Here is a 21,538-nt window from a genome sequence, read left to right on the forward strand (position 1 = left end):
CCGTAATGGACAGAACGTATTTCGGCCGCAAGTTCCGGACCGAACACACTGCAGGGAGCCGGGCTCCTAGCATCATAGTTATGTACGACGCTAGGAGTCTCTTCCTCTCCGTGGAACTACTATCCCGTACTGAAAACATGATTACAGTACGGGACAGTTGTCCTGCAGCGAGGCAGGGACTCCTAGCGTCGTACATAACTATGATGCTAGGAGCCCAGCTCCCTGCAGTGTGTTCGGTCCGGGACTTGCGGCCGAAATACGTTCCGTCCATTACGGACGTAATGTGCTCGTGTGAACCCAGCCTTAGGCCCCATGCACACGACCGTAAAAACACCCGTAATTACGGGCCCATGGACTTCTATTGGCCACGGGTACCTCCCCGTATGCTTACGGGAAGGTGCCCGTGCCGTTGAAAAATATAGAACATGTCCTATTTCAGACCGTAATTATGGCACGGGCAGGCCCATAGAAGTCTATGGGGCTCCCGTAATTACGGGTGACTACGTGTGTGCACACGTAATTACGGGAGCGTTGCTAGGCGACGTCAGTGTATAGTCACTGTCCAGGGTGCTGAAAGAGTTAAACGATCGGCAGTAACTGTTTCAGCACCCAGGACAGAAACTACCGATCACAATATAGATAAAGCTGTAAAAAAAAAAAGACGTTCATACTTACCCAGAACTCCCTGCTTCTTCCTCCAGTCCGGCCTCCTGGGATGACGTTACAGCCCATGTGACCGCTGCAGCCAATCACAGGCCAATCACTGGCTGCAGCGGTCACATGGACTGCGCGTCATCCAGGGAGGTTGGACTGGATGTCAAGAGAGGGACGCGTCACCAAGACAACGGCCGGGTAAGTATGAATTTCCTTTACTTTTATTACGGAAAGGGCTGCCCCTTCTCTCTATCCTGCACTGATAGAGAGAAGGGCTGCCGATTACTGCAGTGTAATTTTGCAGAGAAAACGTGCCCATAAATACGGGTGACACTGGACCCGTATTTACGGGCACGGGTCTGTAAATACTGGCACAATACGGGTCGAATACGTGTGACCAAGGACCCTTTATTTACGGGTGGCCAAAAATACGGTCGTGTGCATGGGGCCTAATACTGACAGCCTGTGTGATTCCCTTTCTGCTTTCCTCACTATCTACAATCTGATACAGCCTGTGTGATTTGCCCCCCCCCCCCCCCAGTGGGATATTGAGTTCAGACCAGTTACACCTGTATTTTCTGTTTTCTAGAGGAGTTTGGCGTTAAGTATGTTAATTGTCAAGTGGAACCGAGGAAGAGATTAATGTATTCTTTGCATTAGTCACCGTGTATTTCTGTTTTCTCTGTTAGATTGATTACAAACTAACCTTTCCCTTTTTGTACTTTGACCATTTTTATCAGTACATACCACATTTGTGGTGATGCACCTGCCAGTTTTATATTGTTACGTATGCGGCCTTTGCAATTTAGTATATTGGCATATTTCCTCCATTACGTTCTGTAAGGCCATATTTACATCTGCATTGGAGACTCCGTTCCGCGCTATTTATCTTGTAAACACGATAGACAACTCGGTGGAACCGGACGGACCCATTGTAAGTCAATGGGGTCCATCGGGCACCGCTGGTATCCGTCATGTGGCGAATTAGGCACTGCGCTTTGACTGATATTATAAACTGAAGGAGCAAAGCAGATGTGAAACAAGTCTAACTGGAAGACCTGATGTGTATTAAAACTGCCAATGTGTATTTGTAGGCTATGAGATAGATTACCTATTGTTTGTCCAGTAATACCGTTGGTTGATCCTGCATTGTCAGATGCAAAAATGAAACACATGTAGGAGATCTTTCATAATGTACGATCAGCTGCAAATCAGGCATTTTTTAACACTAACTTCACACAGGGCAACACAGCAGATCATTTCTATGAAGGATCGAGGGTCGATTTTATTGGTGGAAATAATGTAACCAATTTTATGACTGATTAGCAAAAAGCAGTCAATTTTACTTTTCGGCCAACAAATATCTAAATTCTATAGCCAGCTGAAGCTATTGAATATGCTTTACATATATTTATGTGGCAGACCATTTCAAAATCTTTTGATCGCCCACCTTCAACCTTCTTGCTAATTGTAATATTGTCAGAACCGTACTGCCCATCAAATGGCTTTCTGAAGGTTGGTGATGAAAACGTAGCATGCTGCATTTCTGATCCAACAAAAATATCCTGGCCTTGTAGTCTAGCCCATAGAGAATATGATTAGTCTGCAGACAACTGTCTGATGCTGCTTACTGAGTAGCTTATTACTTTACATCAAATGCATGTGTTGAGACCATATACAGTGCATTCGGAAAGTCTTCAGACCCTTTCATATTTTTCACATTGTGTTATGTTTGGACCTTGTGCTAAAATAAAAAAAAATTCAAGCCCGGAGGCAGGGCTTAATAGGTGTACAAAGATGACGGACCTCCTTCATTAGGCCCCCGGACAGCCATAGCAACCATCGCCTCCCCGCAATTACGTTGCGGGGGGCGCGATGAGCTGTTAGAGGGGGTCGCCCCCCTCTTTCTAACGATTTAAATGCTGCGGTCGCTATTGACCGTAGCATTTAACAAGTTAAACGAGCGATGCCGCTCGTTACTCTGAAGTGTCGGCTGTAACATACAGCCGACACCCGCATCGTATGGAGCGGGTTCACTCCGTGAGCCCGCTCCATACTTCCCCCTACCCGGGTATGACGTAACTGTCATGTCGGGAAGGGGTTAAAATGTTTCTACACCGGTATTGGAGTCCACCTGTGGTAAACACATTTGATTGGACATGATTTGGAAAGACACACCCCTGTCTATATAAGGTCTCACAGCTGACAATGCATATCAGAGCAAAAACTAAGCCATGAGAAGGAAAGAAGTGCTTGTAGAGCTTAGACAGGATTGTGTGGAGGCACAGATATTGAGAAGGGTACAAATAACCTTCTGCACTGAAAGTTCCCAAGAGCACTGTGGCCTCCATAATTCTTAAATGGAAGAAGTTTGGAACAATCAGGACTCTTCCTAGAGCTGGCCACCCAACCAAACTATATAACTGTGGGAGAAGGGCCTTGGTAAGAGAGGTGGCCAAGAACCCAATGGTCACTCTGGCTGAGCTCTAGAACTCCTGTGTGCAGATGGAAGAAACTTCTAGAAGGTTGACAATCACCGCAACACTCCACCAACCTGGACTTTATGGCAGAGTGGCTATAAAGAAGCCTCTCCTCAGTAAAAGACACATAAAAGCGCACCTGGAGTTTGCAAAAAAGCACCTAAAAACTCTCAGGCTGTGAGAAACAAGTTTCTGTGGTCTGATGAGACTAAGATTGAACTTTTTGGCCTTCATTCTAAGTGTCCTGTCTGGAGGAAACTGGTAACTGCTCATCACCTGCCCATTACCATGCATACAGTGAAGCATGGTGGTGGCAGCATCATGCTGTGGGGGTGTTTTTCATTGGCTGGGACAGGGAGACTGCTCAATTTTAATCTTTCCCTCAATCCTGACCAAAGTACAGAGATATTCTTAATGAAAACCTGATCCAGAGTGCTCTGGGCCGAAGGTTGACCTTCCAACAAGACAATGACTATAAGCACACAGCCAAGACAACACAGGAGTGGCTTAGGGACAACTCTGTGAATGTTCTTGAGTGGCCCAGCCAGAGCCCTGACTTGAAACCAATTGAATATCTCTGGAGAGACCTGAAAATGTCTGTCCACCGACGGTCCCCATCCAACCTGACAGAGATTAAGAGGATCTGTAGAGAAGAATGGCAGAAAATCCCTAAATCCAGGTATGCAAACCTTGTGGCATTATACCCGAGAAGACTGGAGGCTTCAACGAAGTACTGAGAAAAGGGTCTGAAAACTTATGTCAATGCAATATTTTAGATTTTCCTTTTTTCAATAAATTAGCAAAGGTTACTGACATTCTGTTTTCACTTCATTATTGAGTACAGAATGATTGGGAAAACTTTATTTTTTTTGTATTTTAGCACAAGGCCTTAACCTAACAAAATGTGGAAAAAGTGAAAGGGTCTGAAGACTTTCCGAATGCATTGGATATAAGGTCATATAATAGCAAATGAGAAATCTAAAAATTGCCATTAATTTGTAAGAAGTGAGGAAATTGTCACTTTTATTGACATTCAGCGAATGTGACTTGCCAATACAACAGAATAAAAAACAAATGGTAAACTTTGTATGTAAATTAAATGTTTGACTGTATACAATGAAGCGGTTCTGTTCTGAGCTATTGGAGAAGAAGTTAAGGCTGTCCGTCTATGTTCATGTTTAGGGTTTGTCATCCAATATGGAATTTTCAAATCTGCAACATAAATCCAAAACTGACACTCGGATTTCTGCCATGGACGTGCCAGCAATCCACTTGTTGATTCGCCCCATCGTAATAATGTGCAGATTCCGCACAAGTGGTGAACATCTGCGGATTCTGAATTCTGCAGTGCGTTCATTTGTTCTGCACTGTTTTTTTGTTTTTTTTTGCTGCATCTGATTAGGGTTCAGAAAACAGAATGTGGAATGTCAAGGGATTAGGGGGGAAATTAAATGCAGAATCCGCATTAATCCTTTTATAAAATTCTGAACGCATAAACGTAGCCTTGGTCCGATTCTTATGCAAGCAGTACTTGTAAACACATGTGGTACCTACAGATCCTCATTGATACCCTTGTCACCAGAAGCTTTGCTGTAACTATGCCCTACTGTACTTGAGGCTTTTAATTCTATGCAGAGCCGCGCTCCTTTGTTGTATGACACTGATTTGTTCTCATTATAAATGTTGTAATATTATTGCAGGTGCCAGTGATGATGCTGTAAGCTGTGCCGTTATGCTTGAAATCCTGAGTTCTTTGTCAAGTGCATCTATTCCTCTGAAACATGCAATCATATTCCTTTTCAATGGCGCAGAAGAGAATATTTTGCAGGTGACCTCCATCTTCCATTTGTAAACTCCATGTTAAAAGTATTGTTGCTGCAGTATTTCTTCGTATTGGATTAGTTTGCTAATTTCGTTTTACAGCTTAATGTATATGTACTTATAATTATACTCCGATTTGAGTCTTTCAATTCATGCTGTATACTGCTACCTACTGTACATTACTTATTGTTGTCAGACTTGTGCTCTGTTCACATCATGATAAAGGCCTCTGTCTGATGTATGCAAATCTCCCAAAGTATACATCCTACAACTATAGGTTGGTGTCTTTTTTTTTTTTTTAAACCCCTTAATGACCGGGCCATTTTGCACGTTAATGACCAAGGATTATTTTTTGTTTTTTCATGGTCGCATTCCAAGAGTCGTAACTCTTTTTTTTTTTTTTTTATTCCGTCGACATAGCCGTATAAGGGCTTGTTTTTTGCGGGACGAGTTGTATTTTGTAATTGCACCATTTTTAGATGCTTATAACATATTGATTAACTTTTATTAAATTTATTTTAGGAGAGAATTGAAAATAAGCAGCTATTCCATCATTAATTTTCACGTTATAAATTTACGCCGTTTACTATGCAGCGTAAATAACATGTTACCTTTATTCTATGGGTCGGCACGATTACAGGGATACCAAATATGTAAAGGTTTTATATGTTTTTTCTACGTTTGCACAATAAAAAGCCTTTTAGAAAAAAATTACTTGTTTTTGCATCGCCGCGTTCCAAGAGGCGTAACGTTTTTATTTTTCCGTCGATGTGGCCGTACGTGGGCTTGATTTTTGCGGGACAATGTGTAGTTTTTATTAGTACTATATTGGGGTACATAGGACTTATAGATTAACTTTTATTTTATTTTTTATGGGGGGAATGGGAGAAAAGAGAGAATTTTGACGTGGTTTTTTGAGTTTTCTTTGGACGCCGTTCATCCGGCGGTTTAATTAATATGTTCATTTTATTGGTCAAGTTGTTACGAACGCGGGGATACCATATATGTGTATGTGTGATTTGTTTTGACCGTTTTACTAAATAAAACCACTTTTTGGGCCAAAAAAGTAGTTTTATTTGACTTTGACTGTAATTATTTATTTATTTTTTTCACAAACTTTATTTAACTGTTTTACATTTATTTTTTTTTAGTCCCACCAGGGGACTTCACTATGCGATGTGCCGATCGCATATATAATGCTTTGGTATACTTCGTATACCAAAGCATTATTGCCTGTCAGTGTAAAACTGACAGGCAACCTGTTAGGTCATGCCTCCGGCATTGCCTAACAGGCAGATGCTGAAGGCAGACCTGGGGGTCTTTGTTAGACCCCCGGCTGTCATGGAAACCCGACGGCGACCCGCGATTTGTTTGCGGGGGCGCCGATCGGGTGACAGAGGGAGCTCCCCCCTCTGTCAAACACCTTAAATGCCGCTGTCACTATTGACAGCGGCATTTAATGGGTTAAACTGCCGGAATCGGCGCGCGCTTCGATTCCGGCAGGAGCCAGGCTGAGTATAACAGCCGTGCTCCTGCCGCTGATCGCGTGGGTACAGTCTCAGTACCCGCGCCATCACAGGACGGATATATCCGTCGTCCTGCGCGAACTAGCAGCTGCTGAGGACGGATATATCCGTCCTTCGGCGTTAAGGAGTTAATTTTACAATCCGAAAGTCCTCAGTGGCCCTCAGTCCTCCATGTCTGAATTCCCGGGTGCAAGCCTTCTCCGTGGTTGGGCGCTAAGTAGAAAGTGCAGAAGGAAGAGGGCGCAGAGGAGCCCAGTTAGGGTCAGGAGGCAGAGGGTTATGACCAAGAAGGGGAACCTCCAAATCCTGGTTCACTCTGCAGCACACTGAATGATGGGAAGGGGGGGCTGAACATAGGCGTAAACTCCAGAGAAGAGGAGAAACCCTAAGGAGTCCAGAGGATTAGGACGCCCGATATTCTCATCATTCATCATCATCATCATCATCATCCATTCTTCATCATCTCTACCCTGCTGCAAGTGTGTGTGATGTGACGTGACGTGACGTGACGTGGATGGTGATGCTGGGCTGGCTTGGATAATTGAAGATGGTCTTGAAATGTCAAATCCATATCTGGCTCTGTGTACACACCGTGACCCCCCCCACACACCATCCGAGTAGCCTTTCCTCTGAGCCAGGCTAATCTAGCTTTTTACTGCTTTTCTCTTCATCTCCTTGCCATTTGCTTAGCCCCTTTTCCGAGTCTTCTTCCTGCCATTGGCCCAGCAGCTTGTTGTTGAGACTTCTCTTTTTGTGTGTGAGATCTTATGTAGGGTGGTTGTGAAGGATGAAGCCCAGAGTGGGGGGATAATGGGAGCAAATCTAAGGAAAAGATGACCGAAAGGCCACCCATTCCTGAGACTTCCACCGTTCTCTGCATACCACTCACACTGTCGGGAAAGCTCCTGACGTATACGTTAAAAAGGCCTATGATGGATTCCATACGTAAAATTATTTTTTTACAGGGTTCCATTGCATGGAATAGTGTAGTCTACTAAGCTATACCATACTTTATTTTTAACAGTATACCAACGTATTCCACCCTGATGCAGACTAAAAGGACAAAATGTTGGCCTCCGTCCGGCTAATGTAGCTCTATGGATATGTTCTGCTGGGAGCTTTCATGGTGTACACGCTAAAAGTACATTGCAAACGTGATGTGAACAGGGCCTTAGACCTTGTTCGTATAGGCATATTACAGATCCATGTAGGAGTTTGATATACAGTGCCTTGCGAAAGTATTTACCCCCTGTTTTCCCGTTTTTTTTCTTGTATTACAACCAAGAATTTAAAATGTATTTTTAGTTTCATTTTATGTAATGCACCTAACAAAATAGTTCAAATTGTTACAGTGGAATGGAAAAAAAAATACCTGGTTTAAAAAAAAGTTGAGTACATATGTATTCACCCTCTTTTCTAAGAAACCACTGAATAAGGTCTGGTCCAACCAATTAACCCCAGAAGTCACATAATTTGTTTAATAAAGTCCTCGGCGTGCAAAGTGTCACATGTCAGTATAAATATACCCGGTCTGAAAGGCCCCCAAGTCTGTAACACCACTGAGCAAAACATGAAGACCAAGGAGTTCTCCAAATAGGTCAGAGGCAAAGATTTAGAGAAGAATAGACCAGGATTGGGTTTAAATAAAAAAAATATAATATATATAGATGATTTAGCCATCTTTATCTTGACTTTTAATGCATTAAATACAGTGTCCAACTTTAACCTGACTTTTTATTAGTGGCGTTTCTTGTGATATCACGCTGCAATAAGTTATCAGAGTCGAGATAAGGATGGCTACATCTATATATAATATAGGGTTGCACGATGCATTGAAATTTCAATACGGTTTAGATACCGTGCACCCTCAAACGGTTCAATACCGTTAATTCATGTATTTCGATACTAAGCTCTGCGGCCGCACAGCTAAGTATAGTAACACATGAATGTAGTTAGAGCGGGGCTGTGGCTGTGTAATACAGCGATTGCCCCGCTCCTGAGTCCTGACAAGCGTGCGAGCGGTAAGCATGATGTGATGCGACCAGCGCTGCACTAATGACGTCCGACACTGAAGACAGAACCTGGCGGGCGCACTACAAAACACCAGGCCGATTATAGCTTTTTTTTGCTGCCTGAGGTGAAAATTTACATGTCGCCCCACAGATTTTGATTGACATACCTCTGGCTGTTCTACATCACTATCAGCCACCTCCAACTCTTTTGGATGTGCCGTTGCCTTGTACTCCCCTGACATGCACGTTTGCAGCCTGGCCGAGTACACCTAACTGCATGGTGTGTGCCCAAGTAGTACAAGGCAATGGCGCATGCGAGAAAGTTGGAGGAGACTTGTAGTGATGTATAACAGCCAGGGGGATGTCAATTACGAATGGAAAGGTGGGTTTGGAGGCAGGACTATGTGACTTCAGGATAGCGGCACTGCCCCATGACACTTTAATGCGTAATTAGCATTATTGTGTGTGCCGTTTTAAATGTTGCTTTGATAGATTTTGCTGCATCTGAAAAAAACATATAGGGGAATGTTTGCAAATATCGTCGGGTGATGTATTGCCACATGGTGGTGGTTCAAGGGGTTAAAACTCTGACTGGTTCCCATTAAATATACAATGAACTGAAAACAACTCCATCTGCCCTGCAATTTTGTTATTCTAAAAATATCCTACATAACTACAGCTTCAGAACCGAGCTCTGACATATATGGCACCAGAACAAAGCTCAGTACGTATATACAGCACCAGAACAAAGCTCAGTACATACATACAGCACCCGAACAAGACTCGGTACATAATTACAGCCCCAGAACCAAGCTCTGTACATACTAGTCTTTCTCAATTAATTAGAATATCATCAAAAAGTTAATTTATTTCAGTAATTCAATTCAAAATCTATATAATAACACCGTGGACCAACACTGTTGCTCAGTGGTCCAAAGTCCTGTTTTCAGATGAAAGTAAATTTCGCATTTCATTGGGAAATCTCGGTCCCAGAGTCTGGAGGAAGAGTGGGGAGGCATCAATCGAAGTTGCTTGCGGTCCAGTGTGAAGTTTCCACAGACAGCTATGGTTTGGGGAGCCATGTCATCTGCTGGTGTTGATCCTCTGTTATATCAAGGCCAGAGTCGACGCAGCCGTCTACCAGGAAATTTTAGAGCACTTCATGATTCCCTCTGCTGACAAGCTTTATGGAGATGCTGATTTCATTTTCCAGCAGGACTTGGCACCTGCCCACACTGCCAAAAGTACCAATACCAGGTTTACTAACCTCCGTATCACTGTGCTTGATTGGCCAGCAAACTCGCCTGACCTAAACGCCATAGAGAATCTATGGGGTATTGTCAAGACGAAGATAGGAGACAGCAGACCCAACGATGCAGACGAGCTGAAGGCAGCTATCCAAGCAACCTGGGCTTCCATAACACCTCAGCAGTGCCACAGGCTGATCGCCTCCATGCCACGTAGCATTGATGCAGTAATTCATGCAGTGTCAGAGCCCCCACCAAGTATTGAGGGCAGATACTGGACATTTCAGATGGCCTACATTTAGAAATCGTTTTTTAAATTGGGTTTATAATATTCTAATTTTCTAAGACACTAAATTTTGGGTTTTCATTAACTGGTCTCCATAATCATCAATGTTAAGAGAAAAAATGCTGGAAATTGATCACTCTGAGTAATGAAATCTATAGAATTAGTGTTTTGACTTTTTTAATTTAATTTAGCTTTCTGATATTCGAATTCATTGAAAAGGACTATTATACAGCACCAGCACAAATACAGCTAAATTTAGTGCAACCCCTGCTGTATAGGTTTGTACGGCATAAATCTAGATTTCCCAGCACGGCCCGAACAATGGTAAGGATATGCTGGGAGTTGCTGTTTCACAAAAAAATAAAAAAATCATACCGCCCGTCATCTCGCTGCAGATCATACAGTGACTACAGTGCTGATTAGAGGCAGAATAAACATTTACATTAAGTGACTCACTGGTGACGTCTCAGATTCTAGTTCTTTTTCTCTTTTCTCCATCCGGTCCAGATCTATTTGATGACTTCTGCCGACCACAGTTCATTTCTGCAGTTTGCCGCTCAGATTTCTACAGCTTCTTACTTTTCAAACTGTTCTGCACCCATAAACGAAGATCAAATTCTCATGGTGCCACACACTAAGCTACGAAATATAATAGCGCCATATACTGCACCACTAATTATATTAGCGCCATACACTGTGTCCACGATTTTATACTAGCAATAGCCCCACATATAGCCCACCCCTGTATGTAGTGTCCCTCATATAGCCCATATATATATATGTGTGTGTGTGTGTGTTCTCCAATTATTGCTCGCTCTGTAGATAACGCCACTCACATTTTTATTAGAAAAAAACTAACATGTCGGTCTGTCTGTTTTGTGTGTTCATTGGATTTGTTCCAAGGGTGCCCAGGAGGCTAATCCATGCCCTCGTATTGTCTTGGTTTACGGGGAAATTGCTAGTGGCCCTATATACCACGGCAGTTACACACTGTTTATTTCAATTTTAACTTCCTAAATACCGAACAGATAAACTGGTAGGAAATGGAGTCCTAAGACTGTGACAGAGCCTGTTGATTAACAACATTAGCAGTTTTATTACCAATTGGTCATAGATTATGGTTGCATCATATTTGAAAACCGACTCATTGGCACGCTGAACATGATGCGCTCGATCAGCTGGCTTTCTGGCCTGGGTTCGGGCAGGAGTCTCTGCGCTTCTGAGAGCCACCTGCCTGATCTGTTGTTGAGAGAGCCCGAGTTTGCTGAGGAGTTTCAGCAGCTCGAGCAGCAGCAGTATGACGCATTTGATCAGCTTGCAGTTGGGCAAGAGGAGTCTCTGCAGCTAGTAATGAAGCTTTCCTCCTGGCCATCAGTAATCTGGTTTCTATGGGTAACCACTCCCCTGTACCTTCCCATATAGGATTATCTTGTAAAGTGCACAACCTGCTACTGCCAGATAAAAACAACTTTACTATAAAAGTGAATGTCTGTATTCGCTTTTATAGTATTGGATCGTGATAATGGCTGATCAGAGAAAACCGCAAGGTCAGGACCTTTACGAAAATCTTCCTGAACACCCGATGTATGTACCTGCCAAATTTGGGGTCAAATAGTTTCGGTGTTTGGATGTCTATAGAAGACAGACAAACACATTCACTTTTATAATATAGATAGCAGTTACCTGGCTTCACACTGGCCTATTTGTTTGTTTTTGTGTGTGTGGTTAAAAACTTAATTTCCTTCTGATATGAAGCCAACATATCCAATAAATTCCAAGCGCAGGGTTCCTTTTTGGAGGCATGACTGGTCTGAAAGGGCTTCAATTTATGAGCATACAGAAATCCACAGACATGGTTCTTTTGAGAGATTTCAGCAGCTCGGGCATCAGCCATGCCCTTTGCCACTGGAGTCTTTCATCTAAGTGCAGGGTTTCAATTTATGAGTGCTCAAATCCAGCATAGGTACAGTTCGTTTACGGCGAGTAACACATAGAGTAAAGAAAAATGGCTTGGTTGTTATGGAAACCTGGTCTAAAACTGTGTGTATATGAGTGAGGCTAAGGTCTTTGATGTGGAAGCCAGTTGTCATATTTGACTTTTGTGAATATGTCGAACGGTAGGTCCTAGAGAGCTGAAACCCGGTCTAAAACCTTCGGAAGTGCGTGATTTACTTATGTGGCAAATTTGGTGCAGATTAGTCCAGTCGCTTGGCAGTGCATAAAGAACTTTCAACAGACAACAGAAATTCCTTTTATATATAGATCGATAGATAGAGCTATATCTATCCATCCCACGGAGCACCTTAAATCTGTTCTAACAAAATGGGAAGTATATGTCACAACTACAAACTAGACAAAACAAGGTCGCCTGCCAAAACTCCAGATATCAGACAAATCTGCGATTCAACAAAGACACCAATGATAACACTGAAGGAGCTTCAAAGAACCACAGCAGAGATGGAAGTATCTGTTCATAGGACCACTATAAGCTTGCGCTAAAACCCAAACCCGTCAGGTCAGCGTGTCCGGCTGCTTCGGTGACAGCAGGTCCTGCGTTTCTCTGACACGCAGGATCCACCTGTTATCGATCACATTGAACTTTATCCACTGGTTTTGGATCACATCTCAGTTTATAACTTGTGATCGATAGGTGGATCTGTCAAGAGACACGCAGGACCCACTGTCACCGACGCAGTCTGTCCGGCTGACCTGACGGGTTTGGGTTTTAGCACAAGATAGAGCTTCTGATGTCTCCCAGGATGCATCGATGCGGTAGCTCAAGAAGAGATATAATATATTATATTTTTATTTTTTTTATAAAAACCAATTCAAAAGTTATATTAAACATCAAAATACATACAGAAAAAAAGTGTTCAAAGGTTACATAGTACGGTTGAAAAAAGACACATGTCAATGTTCAACTGAGGGATGGGAACACATGTTGACATAGGAGCTGATATTTTTTTTTGTTCTAGGAAATTGTCTAAGCCTTTTTTAAAGCCATCTACTGTTCCTGCTGTGACCAGCTCCTGCGGTATTCCATAAATTCCAATTCCATATTTCCAATTCCATAAATTCACCGCTCTCACAGTAAAGAAGGTTGTCGCCTCTGCCGATTTGAACCGTTTTTTTTTTTCTCCAGACGGAGGGAGTGCCCCCTTGTTTTATGAGGGGTTTTACATGGAACAGGATATGATGCATGCAGGTTGTTCGTACCCAGGTGCATAACTTTACATTTATCTACATTAAACCTCATTTGCCAAGTGGATGCCCAAACGCTTAGTGTGTCCAAATCCGCTTGCAATTTACCCTCCATCTTCCATAGACTGAACAATACTACATAGCTTGGTGTCATCTGCAAAAATAGAAATCGTGCCATTAATCCCATCCTCTATATCATTAATAAATAAGTTGAATAATAGTGGTCCCAGCACTGAACCCTGGGGTACCCCACTTATAACCGGGGACCATTCAGAGTAGGAATCATTGACCACAACTCTGGATACGGTCCTTGAGACAATTCTGAATCCAATTACAAACTATACTTTCTAAACCTATAGTCCTTAATTTACCCATTAGACGTCTGAGGGACTGTCAAATACCTTTGCAAAGTCCAAAAACACTATATCCACAGCGGCCCCTCTGTCTAGGCTTCTGCTCACCTCTTCATAAAAACAAATCAGGTTGGTTTCATAACTTCTGTTCTTCGTAAAACCGTGCTGGCTGTCACTTATAATTTTATTTTTTGTCACATAATCCTGTATATTGTCCCTCAATAGCCCCTCAAACATTTTTCCCAAGATTGATATTAAACTGGTCTATAATTACCCGGGGAAGATATAGAGCCCTTTTCGAAAATAGTCACCACATTTGCCCTGCGCCAGTCCCTTGGCACTACATCAGTCACTAAAGATTCTCTAAATATTTTGAAGAGGGGGACAGAAATAACTGAACTAAGCTCTTTAAGAACTCTAGGGTGTAACCCATCTGTTCCCGAGGGCCTTGTGCACATTTATTTTATTTAACTTCGCTTGGACCATATTTACATTCATCCAATTCAGTATATCAACTGATATATTAACAGCACTGGCACCGGCTACATCCGCTGCTCTTTCTTCTGTTGTGTATATACAGAGCGAAGGAACCCATTTAGTAACTCTGCCTTCTCTTGATCCCCTGTGACCAACTCCCCATTACCACTATTTAGGGGTCCTACATGTTCAGACCTTGGCTTTTTTACCATTTACATACTTGAGGAATTTTTTGGGATTTGTATTTACTATCTTTGGCCACCTGCCTTTCGTTTTTGTATTTTTGCAGATTTTATTAAGCTCTTTATAATTTTCAAAGGCTACAGCTGTACTCTCAGATTTGTATTTTTCAAATGTCCTTTTTTTTGTCATAGATTGCCCTTTTTACAGAAGGTGAAAGCCATGTGGGGTTTAATTTTTAGTCGTTTATACTTATAGAAATACATTTTGCACTATAATTATACAAAGTGTATTTTAGGATTTATAGTTTGTCCCATTATTTGACATTAGTTCTTCCACGCCTATATCCTGAATTGCAGCCCTCATCCTGGGGAAATTGGCCTTCTTAGAATTAAGTGTTTTTGCCCTCCCAGCCTGGTTTGTTTTTTACAGTATAGGTAAAACATAACTATATTGTGATCACTGTTACCGAGGTTTTCATGAACATTGACGTTCCCAACAAGCTCTGCATTATTAGAAATGACCAGATCCAACAGAACTTCACCTCTAGTCGGGTCTTCCATAAACTGGCCCATAAAATTTTCCTGCAACAGGTTGAGGAAATTTCTCCCCTTCGCAGTTGAAGCAGAAACATGACACCAATTAATGTCTGGCTAAATAAAATCTCCCATTATTACTACAGTACCCGCCTGTGCAGCCCGCTCCATTTGTTTATATAGCTGACATTCCATCTCCTCAGTTATATTGGGGGTTTACATGCCCTTTGAAAGACTGCTATACACCAAGGCAACCCATCTAACTTGAAAAAGTTGGAGCAGTTTTGCCTGGAACAATGGTCAAAACTCCCAGTGTCTAGATGTGCAGAGCTAATCGAGAAATACCCCAAGAGACTTGTATATGTAATTGCAGCAAAAGGTGGCTCCATAAAGTATTGACCTTCAGGGGGTGAATACTTACGCACAATACAGTTCTGTTTTTTTTTTCTCAATTATTGTTTGTGTCACAGTAGAAAATATATTTTACACTTTGAATGTGCTAAGCAAGTTGTGGTAAATCAAATGCTACAAAGTCCACAAAAGATCGATTGTGTTTTTCCTGTTTTGTTGCATTACAACCACTAAATTACAAAGGGTGGTGGTGAATACTTTTACAAGGCACTGTAAATGGGATTAGATCCTGTCATGGGAATGAGTTAAACCTATTCCAAAACATAACTGGGAAAGGTTGTTCTTGATTCTCATTTAGGTGCTAAATATATGGCTGCCACAAGAAGTTGAAGCCGTGACGTCTGAACAAGGCCATGGACATAGGCATAAAAAAAAACACATTAAATAGGAATAGTATGCTCTTCTTGATAAGCTGAGAGCGCCTTGTTTCTATGGACCCTGCTATAGAGACACTAAATAAAGGGAATTTGGGAAAAATGTACTGTCCTAGGACATTTCCTTGTCTCCGTAGAGGCAGCACTGTTGATTTACAATATCAACTCTTGTTGGCACTGGCTTGTTGTATTAGACAAGAGAATGGCACTAAACATGGAACGAAGGTCATGTAAAACATGCAACAAATTATTTGGTTCTTTTTGGACAGGGCAGTCATGGATTCATCACTCAGCATCAATGGGCAAAGCTGGTCCGTGCTTTCATCAACCTGGAGGCTGCAGGAGTAGGCGGAAAAGAGCTGGTATTTCAGACTGGTATGGAACATACTCGTATAAATGACTTGTGTGATGTTACATAATTTCCCAATGCAGTCCCTGAGCGGAGATCTCCGGTACCATGGCTGTATTGACATGGATATTTCTTACACACATAAACCCAAACAACACTATATGGATATTCTGCATTCATTAATGTCTGTTAATTTAGAAGTGTATGTGAATATTCATCCAGGCTGCCTGCTTACTTTGACCTTCTAGAATAATGCAACTAACTTGTTCAGTTTCTAGAGGGCTAGGTATATACTGAGGAGCAATGGCTGTTATGCTACACTTTATACTATTGCTTCAGGATACAGGACTATAACTGAATCTTGGGTTATGTTGACACTACAGATTTTGCCCGAGGCTGACCCTTGGATTTCTGGCATGGTTTTGCAGTAAAACCAGCCGCGATTAGCCCCATTAAATGGGGGATCATCTGCATGTGGCTAGCCTATGCTGTTTTAGCGGTGGACTCATTACTTTCGTTTAACAGTGTGGTTTCCCATTGAAGATTATAGGAGGTTTTTTTTACAAGCGTTCTTCATGCAGGTCCTCATTGGTATATGCACTCGTCCTATAAGCAGTGTTATAGAAGGCAGCTCCATTGACCTGTTAAGGCTATCGATACCTTTTGACATTGGTAAAAATGATTTTTCCATATGTTAGTAGTTATCTGGCGTTAAAAAAGTTACCTGGATGCTGTTGCCTTCACTAGATCTCTTGGACTTTCACCGCTTCATTCCTGTACTGCTTTCTCCTTCTACAGCCTATGAGGGAGTTCTTCTCCCTTGTGCTGACAAAGATGGATTCTGAGGAGTGTGTGGTTGCTACCTCTGCAGAGAGTCTGTGTGTAAAGGTGGGGACCCAAAGGTGGTGTATGGCCCCTGCAGGTTTGTTGCGGAAGAGATGGAGTAGATACCTGGAGCTCATGGCAACAGAAGCTTTTACTAGACCGGTGTTGATGGCAAAACGGGCCACAGTAGGCAAGATAACACTTCTCACAATTAAGAGGCACAGTCTCTTACAAGTGCGGTTTCGGTTGGCGGTTTATGGCTGGCTGGCTTATTTTTTCTTTATCAGACAGAGTGGAGGGAGTGGAGGGAAAGTCTGGTAAATACATTCCTACTAGTCCACAACTGGCTTTACCATCTCACGTAGGCTCCTGCCCATCGACCACAGCTACAAACATATATGGGGAGGCTCCGGCCCATCACACGCAATCTACTCCAGGACCCAGCAGCTTACTCGTCACACCAAGTTCCTCTACTTCCACCAGCTCACTGGACACGGTTTGCAAAAATAGTACAGTGTCCGGATGCGGCATAGCCACACTGTGTCGTCCTGGTGCTGTTATGGCGCGGCAAAACAAGCAGTGTGCTGTAGGCTTTACGTGAGAATTTGCAGGACAACCAGCTATGTGAAGTAGTTACATAAACTCTTCAGCAGCAAAACGGATAAAGTTTTGAATGAAGAATATTTAGAAAGTTTCTTAATTTTGCATTTAGAAAGCAAATGAGCAATAAAATAAATTTCAGTGCAAAAGTGTACATAACACCCCCCCCCCCCCCCCCCCACACACACACACACACACACACACACACACACGTCAGTTAAGTTACATACCGCTACATATCCACAGCATAGGTTATTTAAAGAAACTTATTTAGCACTTCTATACATACATTTGAGATGTTTTAGAAAATAAAAATGTTTAGGTTAAAGAGAAACTGCATTTCCAAATTACCTAGCAATACTTGCCATGGCCTTCTGCAGGACATGCTGTATAGGAAGCTAATGTATGTTTTCAGCTTCTCACTATTGTTGCAGGTCCTGAAAATCCATGGCTTGTACAAGCCTATTCTGCAGCTGCAGTTCACCCGTTTGCATCTGTGGTGGCGCAAGAAGTATTCCAAAGCGGCATTATTCCCTCAGATACAGATTTCCGTATTTACAGGGATTTTGGCAATATACCAGGTTTGTTCTGATGTTTTTTTTAAATATTTTTTATTAGTGACTTCTCATAATAAAACTCTCCTTTAATATACACTATTGGGGATCACGGTCGCTAGGGCTGGAGATTTTATGCCAACAAAATGTATGTGCATTTTAAATGCACAGACATTAATTTTAAGATCATATACAATTAGAAGATTTATGAATGAAATGTAGAAGTCCCCTAATGGGACCCAAAAAAATATTCAAAATGCAAAAAAACAATAATGACGAAATGAGAAAAAAAATATTTTTTTTTCTAAACTGCAAAAAATTTACAGATTAGGTATACCTTTACTAGTAGTAATCATGCAATAAATTTATATAAAATGTCATATATTATATAAAATTTAATATATTAAAATAAAATGAAGAATTGAATTTTTATGCATTCTGCCATAATACAAAAAATCATATAAATTGTATATTAACTTATATGTACCCCAATAAAATGTTTAAAAATTCTACAACTCTTCTTGCAAAAAAATCAATCAAGTTATGGCTGATGGAACGCAGGGAACTAAAAATTCCCTTGACCTTTTTAAAGTATACCTTTACTTGTAATCTCCCACCCAACCTGACATTGGGCATGGAGAGATTTAGAATTGGACGAGTGCATTATACTCTTCTGGTGTTGTACAGTTGCCACTGCAGTTGTACCTCCCAACGTGCACAGGTGTCTCTTCGGGCCCAATGTCATGTCGGAGGAAATATCACAAGTGGAGGTACAATAAAGGACCAAGTCAATATCCTCATCTTAGACCAGGGGTCTCAAGCACGCGGCCCGCGGGCCGCATGCGGCCCCTGGGGCTGTCATCTGCGGCCCGCGGGACACACAGCCGCTAGTGTCTGGAATTCCCTGACATCGCTGTCCACATATGAACAGCCATGTCTGGGGCTTCCCCAGAACCGGAGTCCCGAGCAGAGCGCTGGTGTCGGCTCTGCTCCGGGACTCTGTGGAATTCCCTGACATCGCTGTCCACATATGAACAGCCATGTCTGGGGCTTCCCCAGAACCGGAGTCCCGAGCAGAGCGCTGGTGTCGGCTCTGCTCCGGGACTCTGTGGAATTCCCTGACATCGCTGTCCACATATGAACAGCCATGTCTGGGGCTTCCCCAGAGCTGGAGTCCCGAGCAGAGCGCTGGTGTCGGCTCTGCTCCGGGACTCTGTGGAATTCCCTGACATCGCTGCCCATATATGGACAGTGTGTCAGGGTCTTGCCCAGAGCGGAGCAGAGCGCTGGTGTCGGCTCTGCTCCTTGGACTCTGTGGAATTCCCTGACATCGCTGTCCACATATGAACAGCGATGTCTGGGGCTTCCCCAGAGCCGGAGTCCCGAGCAGAGCGCTGGTGTCGGCTCTGCTCCGGGACTCTGTGGAATTCCCTGACATCGCTGCCCATATATGGACAGTGTGTCAGGGTCTTCCCCAGAGCGGAGTCCCGGGCAGAGCGCTATTATCGGCTCTGCTCCGGGACTCTGGGGAAGCCTCTGACATCGCTGTCCATACATCGACAATGATGTCAGGGGCTTCCCCAGAGCAGGAGTCCCAGTGATGTCAGGAGCACAGCTGGAGTCCCAGGAAGAGCCTACTAGCGCTCTGCCTGGGACTCCAGCTCTGGGGTTGCCCCTGACATCTCTGTCCATATATGGACAGTGATGTCAGGAGCAGAGCTGGAATCCCAGGCAGTGTGCCAGAAGCGGCTCTGCTCCGGGACTCCAGCTCTGGGCAAGCCCCTGACATCACTGGGGCAGCCTCTACAGAGGGCACTGTGGCAGTATCTGAAGAGGACACTGGCATTATCTAGGGGTGTGTTGATTTATCTACAGAGGGCACCGCGGCAGCATCCACAGAGGGCACTGCAGCACTATCTAAAAAGGGGCTGCCCAATCTTGACATGTGTGCTTACTGAGCCGCCGGACTGCATTTAGCGACACTTAAACTGGAAAGCTGGATTGTTGAAATAAGCACGTGGAGAAATATCTCACATTTTAAACCTAGCGCTATTATTCTAGTAATATAGTGTTATAGTAGTTCAAATAACTAATTGATTAACAATAATTTTGTATTGTATCAAATTTGAAAGTAATGCGGCCCGTAAACTTCCCATTTTTTCTACATGCGGCCCACTTACCCGGCCGAGTTTGAGACCCCTGTCTTAGACATTTATGAAATATGCCATAAATGTCTGATCGGTACTGGTACCCACATCTATCTGGAGAATAGGGGTCACCTGATCCCCCGTCCCACCTGGTGAGGTGACCACTGCATTGAAGCAGGTAAAGAATGGAAAGAGGAATCCCATTCTCGAGATAGATGCAAGTCCCTCATCTGGGACCCGCACCTATCAAACATTTATAGCATTTCCTGTGGAAATAACCCTTCAAGGGTTCAATGAATTATAGAATAAACCAAACTATACCCCCTGATAAAATGTTTGTTCTCATATGTTCTACTAAAAGGGAAACGTTCATTTTTAAAATAAGACCAATGTGCATCTTATAGAGCAGGAGGTGCTGAGCAGATTAAAAATAGTTTTGTGGGAAAAGATTCAGTATAATAACATTGTAAGTCATTTATTTTAACCTCCTACTCATTCTGGGCATAGGAGTCCAGTGGGCGGTTTTACTTAGTGATTGACAGTTAGGGTATGTTCACACGATAGCAGGCATTTACGGCTGAAATGACAGACTGTTTTCAGAAGAAAACAGCTGCCTCGTTTCAGCCGTAAATGCTCCTCCTCGTAATATACGAGGCGTCTGTGACGCTCGTATATCTTGAGCTGCTCTTCATTGAGTTCAATGAAGAACAGCTCAAATTACGTTGCAAAGAAGTGCACTGCACTTCTTTGCCGAGGCAGTCAATTTACGCGTCGTCGTTTGACAGCTGTCAAACGACGACGCGTAAATTACAGGTTGTCTGCACAATACGTCGGCAAACCCATTCAAATGAATGGGCAGATGTTTGCCGACGTATTGCAGCCCTATTTTCAGACGTAAAACGAGGCATAATACGCCTCGTTTACGTCTGAAAATAGGTCGTGTGAACCCAGCCTTATCTCTGTATTCACACACCTGTATTCACACTCCTACAAAGAAGACTGCCAATCACTGATTAGGACCACCCAATGGACTCCTAAGCCCAGAACGAGCAGAGGCATAAATAAATAAATTACAAGTTAGGCCCTGTTCACACGTATTTTGGCCAATCAAGCACAGTGATACTGTGGTTATTAAACCAGATATTGGTACTTTTGGCAGTGTGGGCAGGTGCCAAGTCCTGCTGCAAAATGATATCATCATCTCCATAAAGCTTGTCAGTAGAGGGAAGCATGAAGTGCTCGAAAATTTCCTGGTAGATGGCAGTGTTGACCCTAGACTTGATATAACACAGTGGACCAACACCAGCAAATGACATGGCTCCCAAACCATCACTGACTGTGGAAACTTCACACTGGACCGCAGGCAACTTGGATTGATGCCTCACCACTCTTCCTCCAGACTCTGGAACCGAGATTTCCAAATGAAATGCAAAATTTACTTTCATCTGAAAACAGGACTTTGAACCACTGAGCAGCAGTGTTGGTCCACTGTGTCCTATCAAGTC

The 21,538-nt window shown here is 42.9% G+C and overlaps 1 protein-coding gene across 1 annotated transcript in view; it reads left to right on the forward strand.

The window, feature by feature from the left end:
• The window catches only part of ERMP1 (endoplasmic reticulum metallopeptidase 1), a 95,422-nt gene that overhangs the window by 39,520 nt on the left and 34,364 nt on the right, over positions 1 to 21,538 (forward strand). The window contains exons 3-5 of the mRNA XM_075827345.1: positions 4,835 to 4,962; positions 15,828 to 15,933; positions 17,767 to 17,913. Coding sequence (XP_075683460.1) covers positions 4,835 to 4,962; positions 15,828 to 15,933; positions 17,767 to 17,913 — 381 coding nt within the window. The remainder of the gene's footprint in view (positions 1 to 4,834; positions 4,963 to 15,827; positions 15,934 to 17,766; positions 17,914 to 21,538) is intronic.

Source organism: Rhinoderma darwinii, chromosome 1 (genome assembly GCF_050947455.1).
Source record: "Rhinoderma darwinii isolate aRhiDar2 chromosome 1, aRhiDar2.hap1, whole genome shotgun sequence".
NCBI classification, from domain to species: Eukaryota; Metazoa; Chordata; class Amphibia; order Anura; family Rhinodermatidae; genus Rhinoderma; species Rhinoderma darwinii.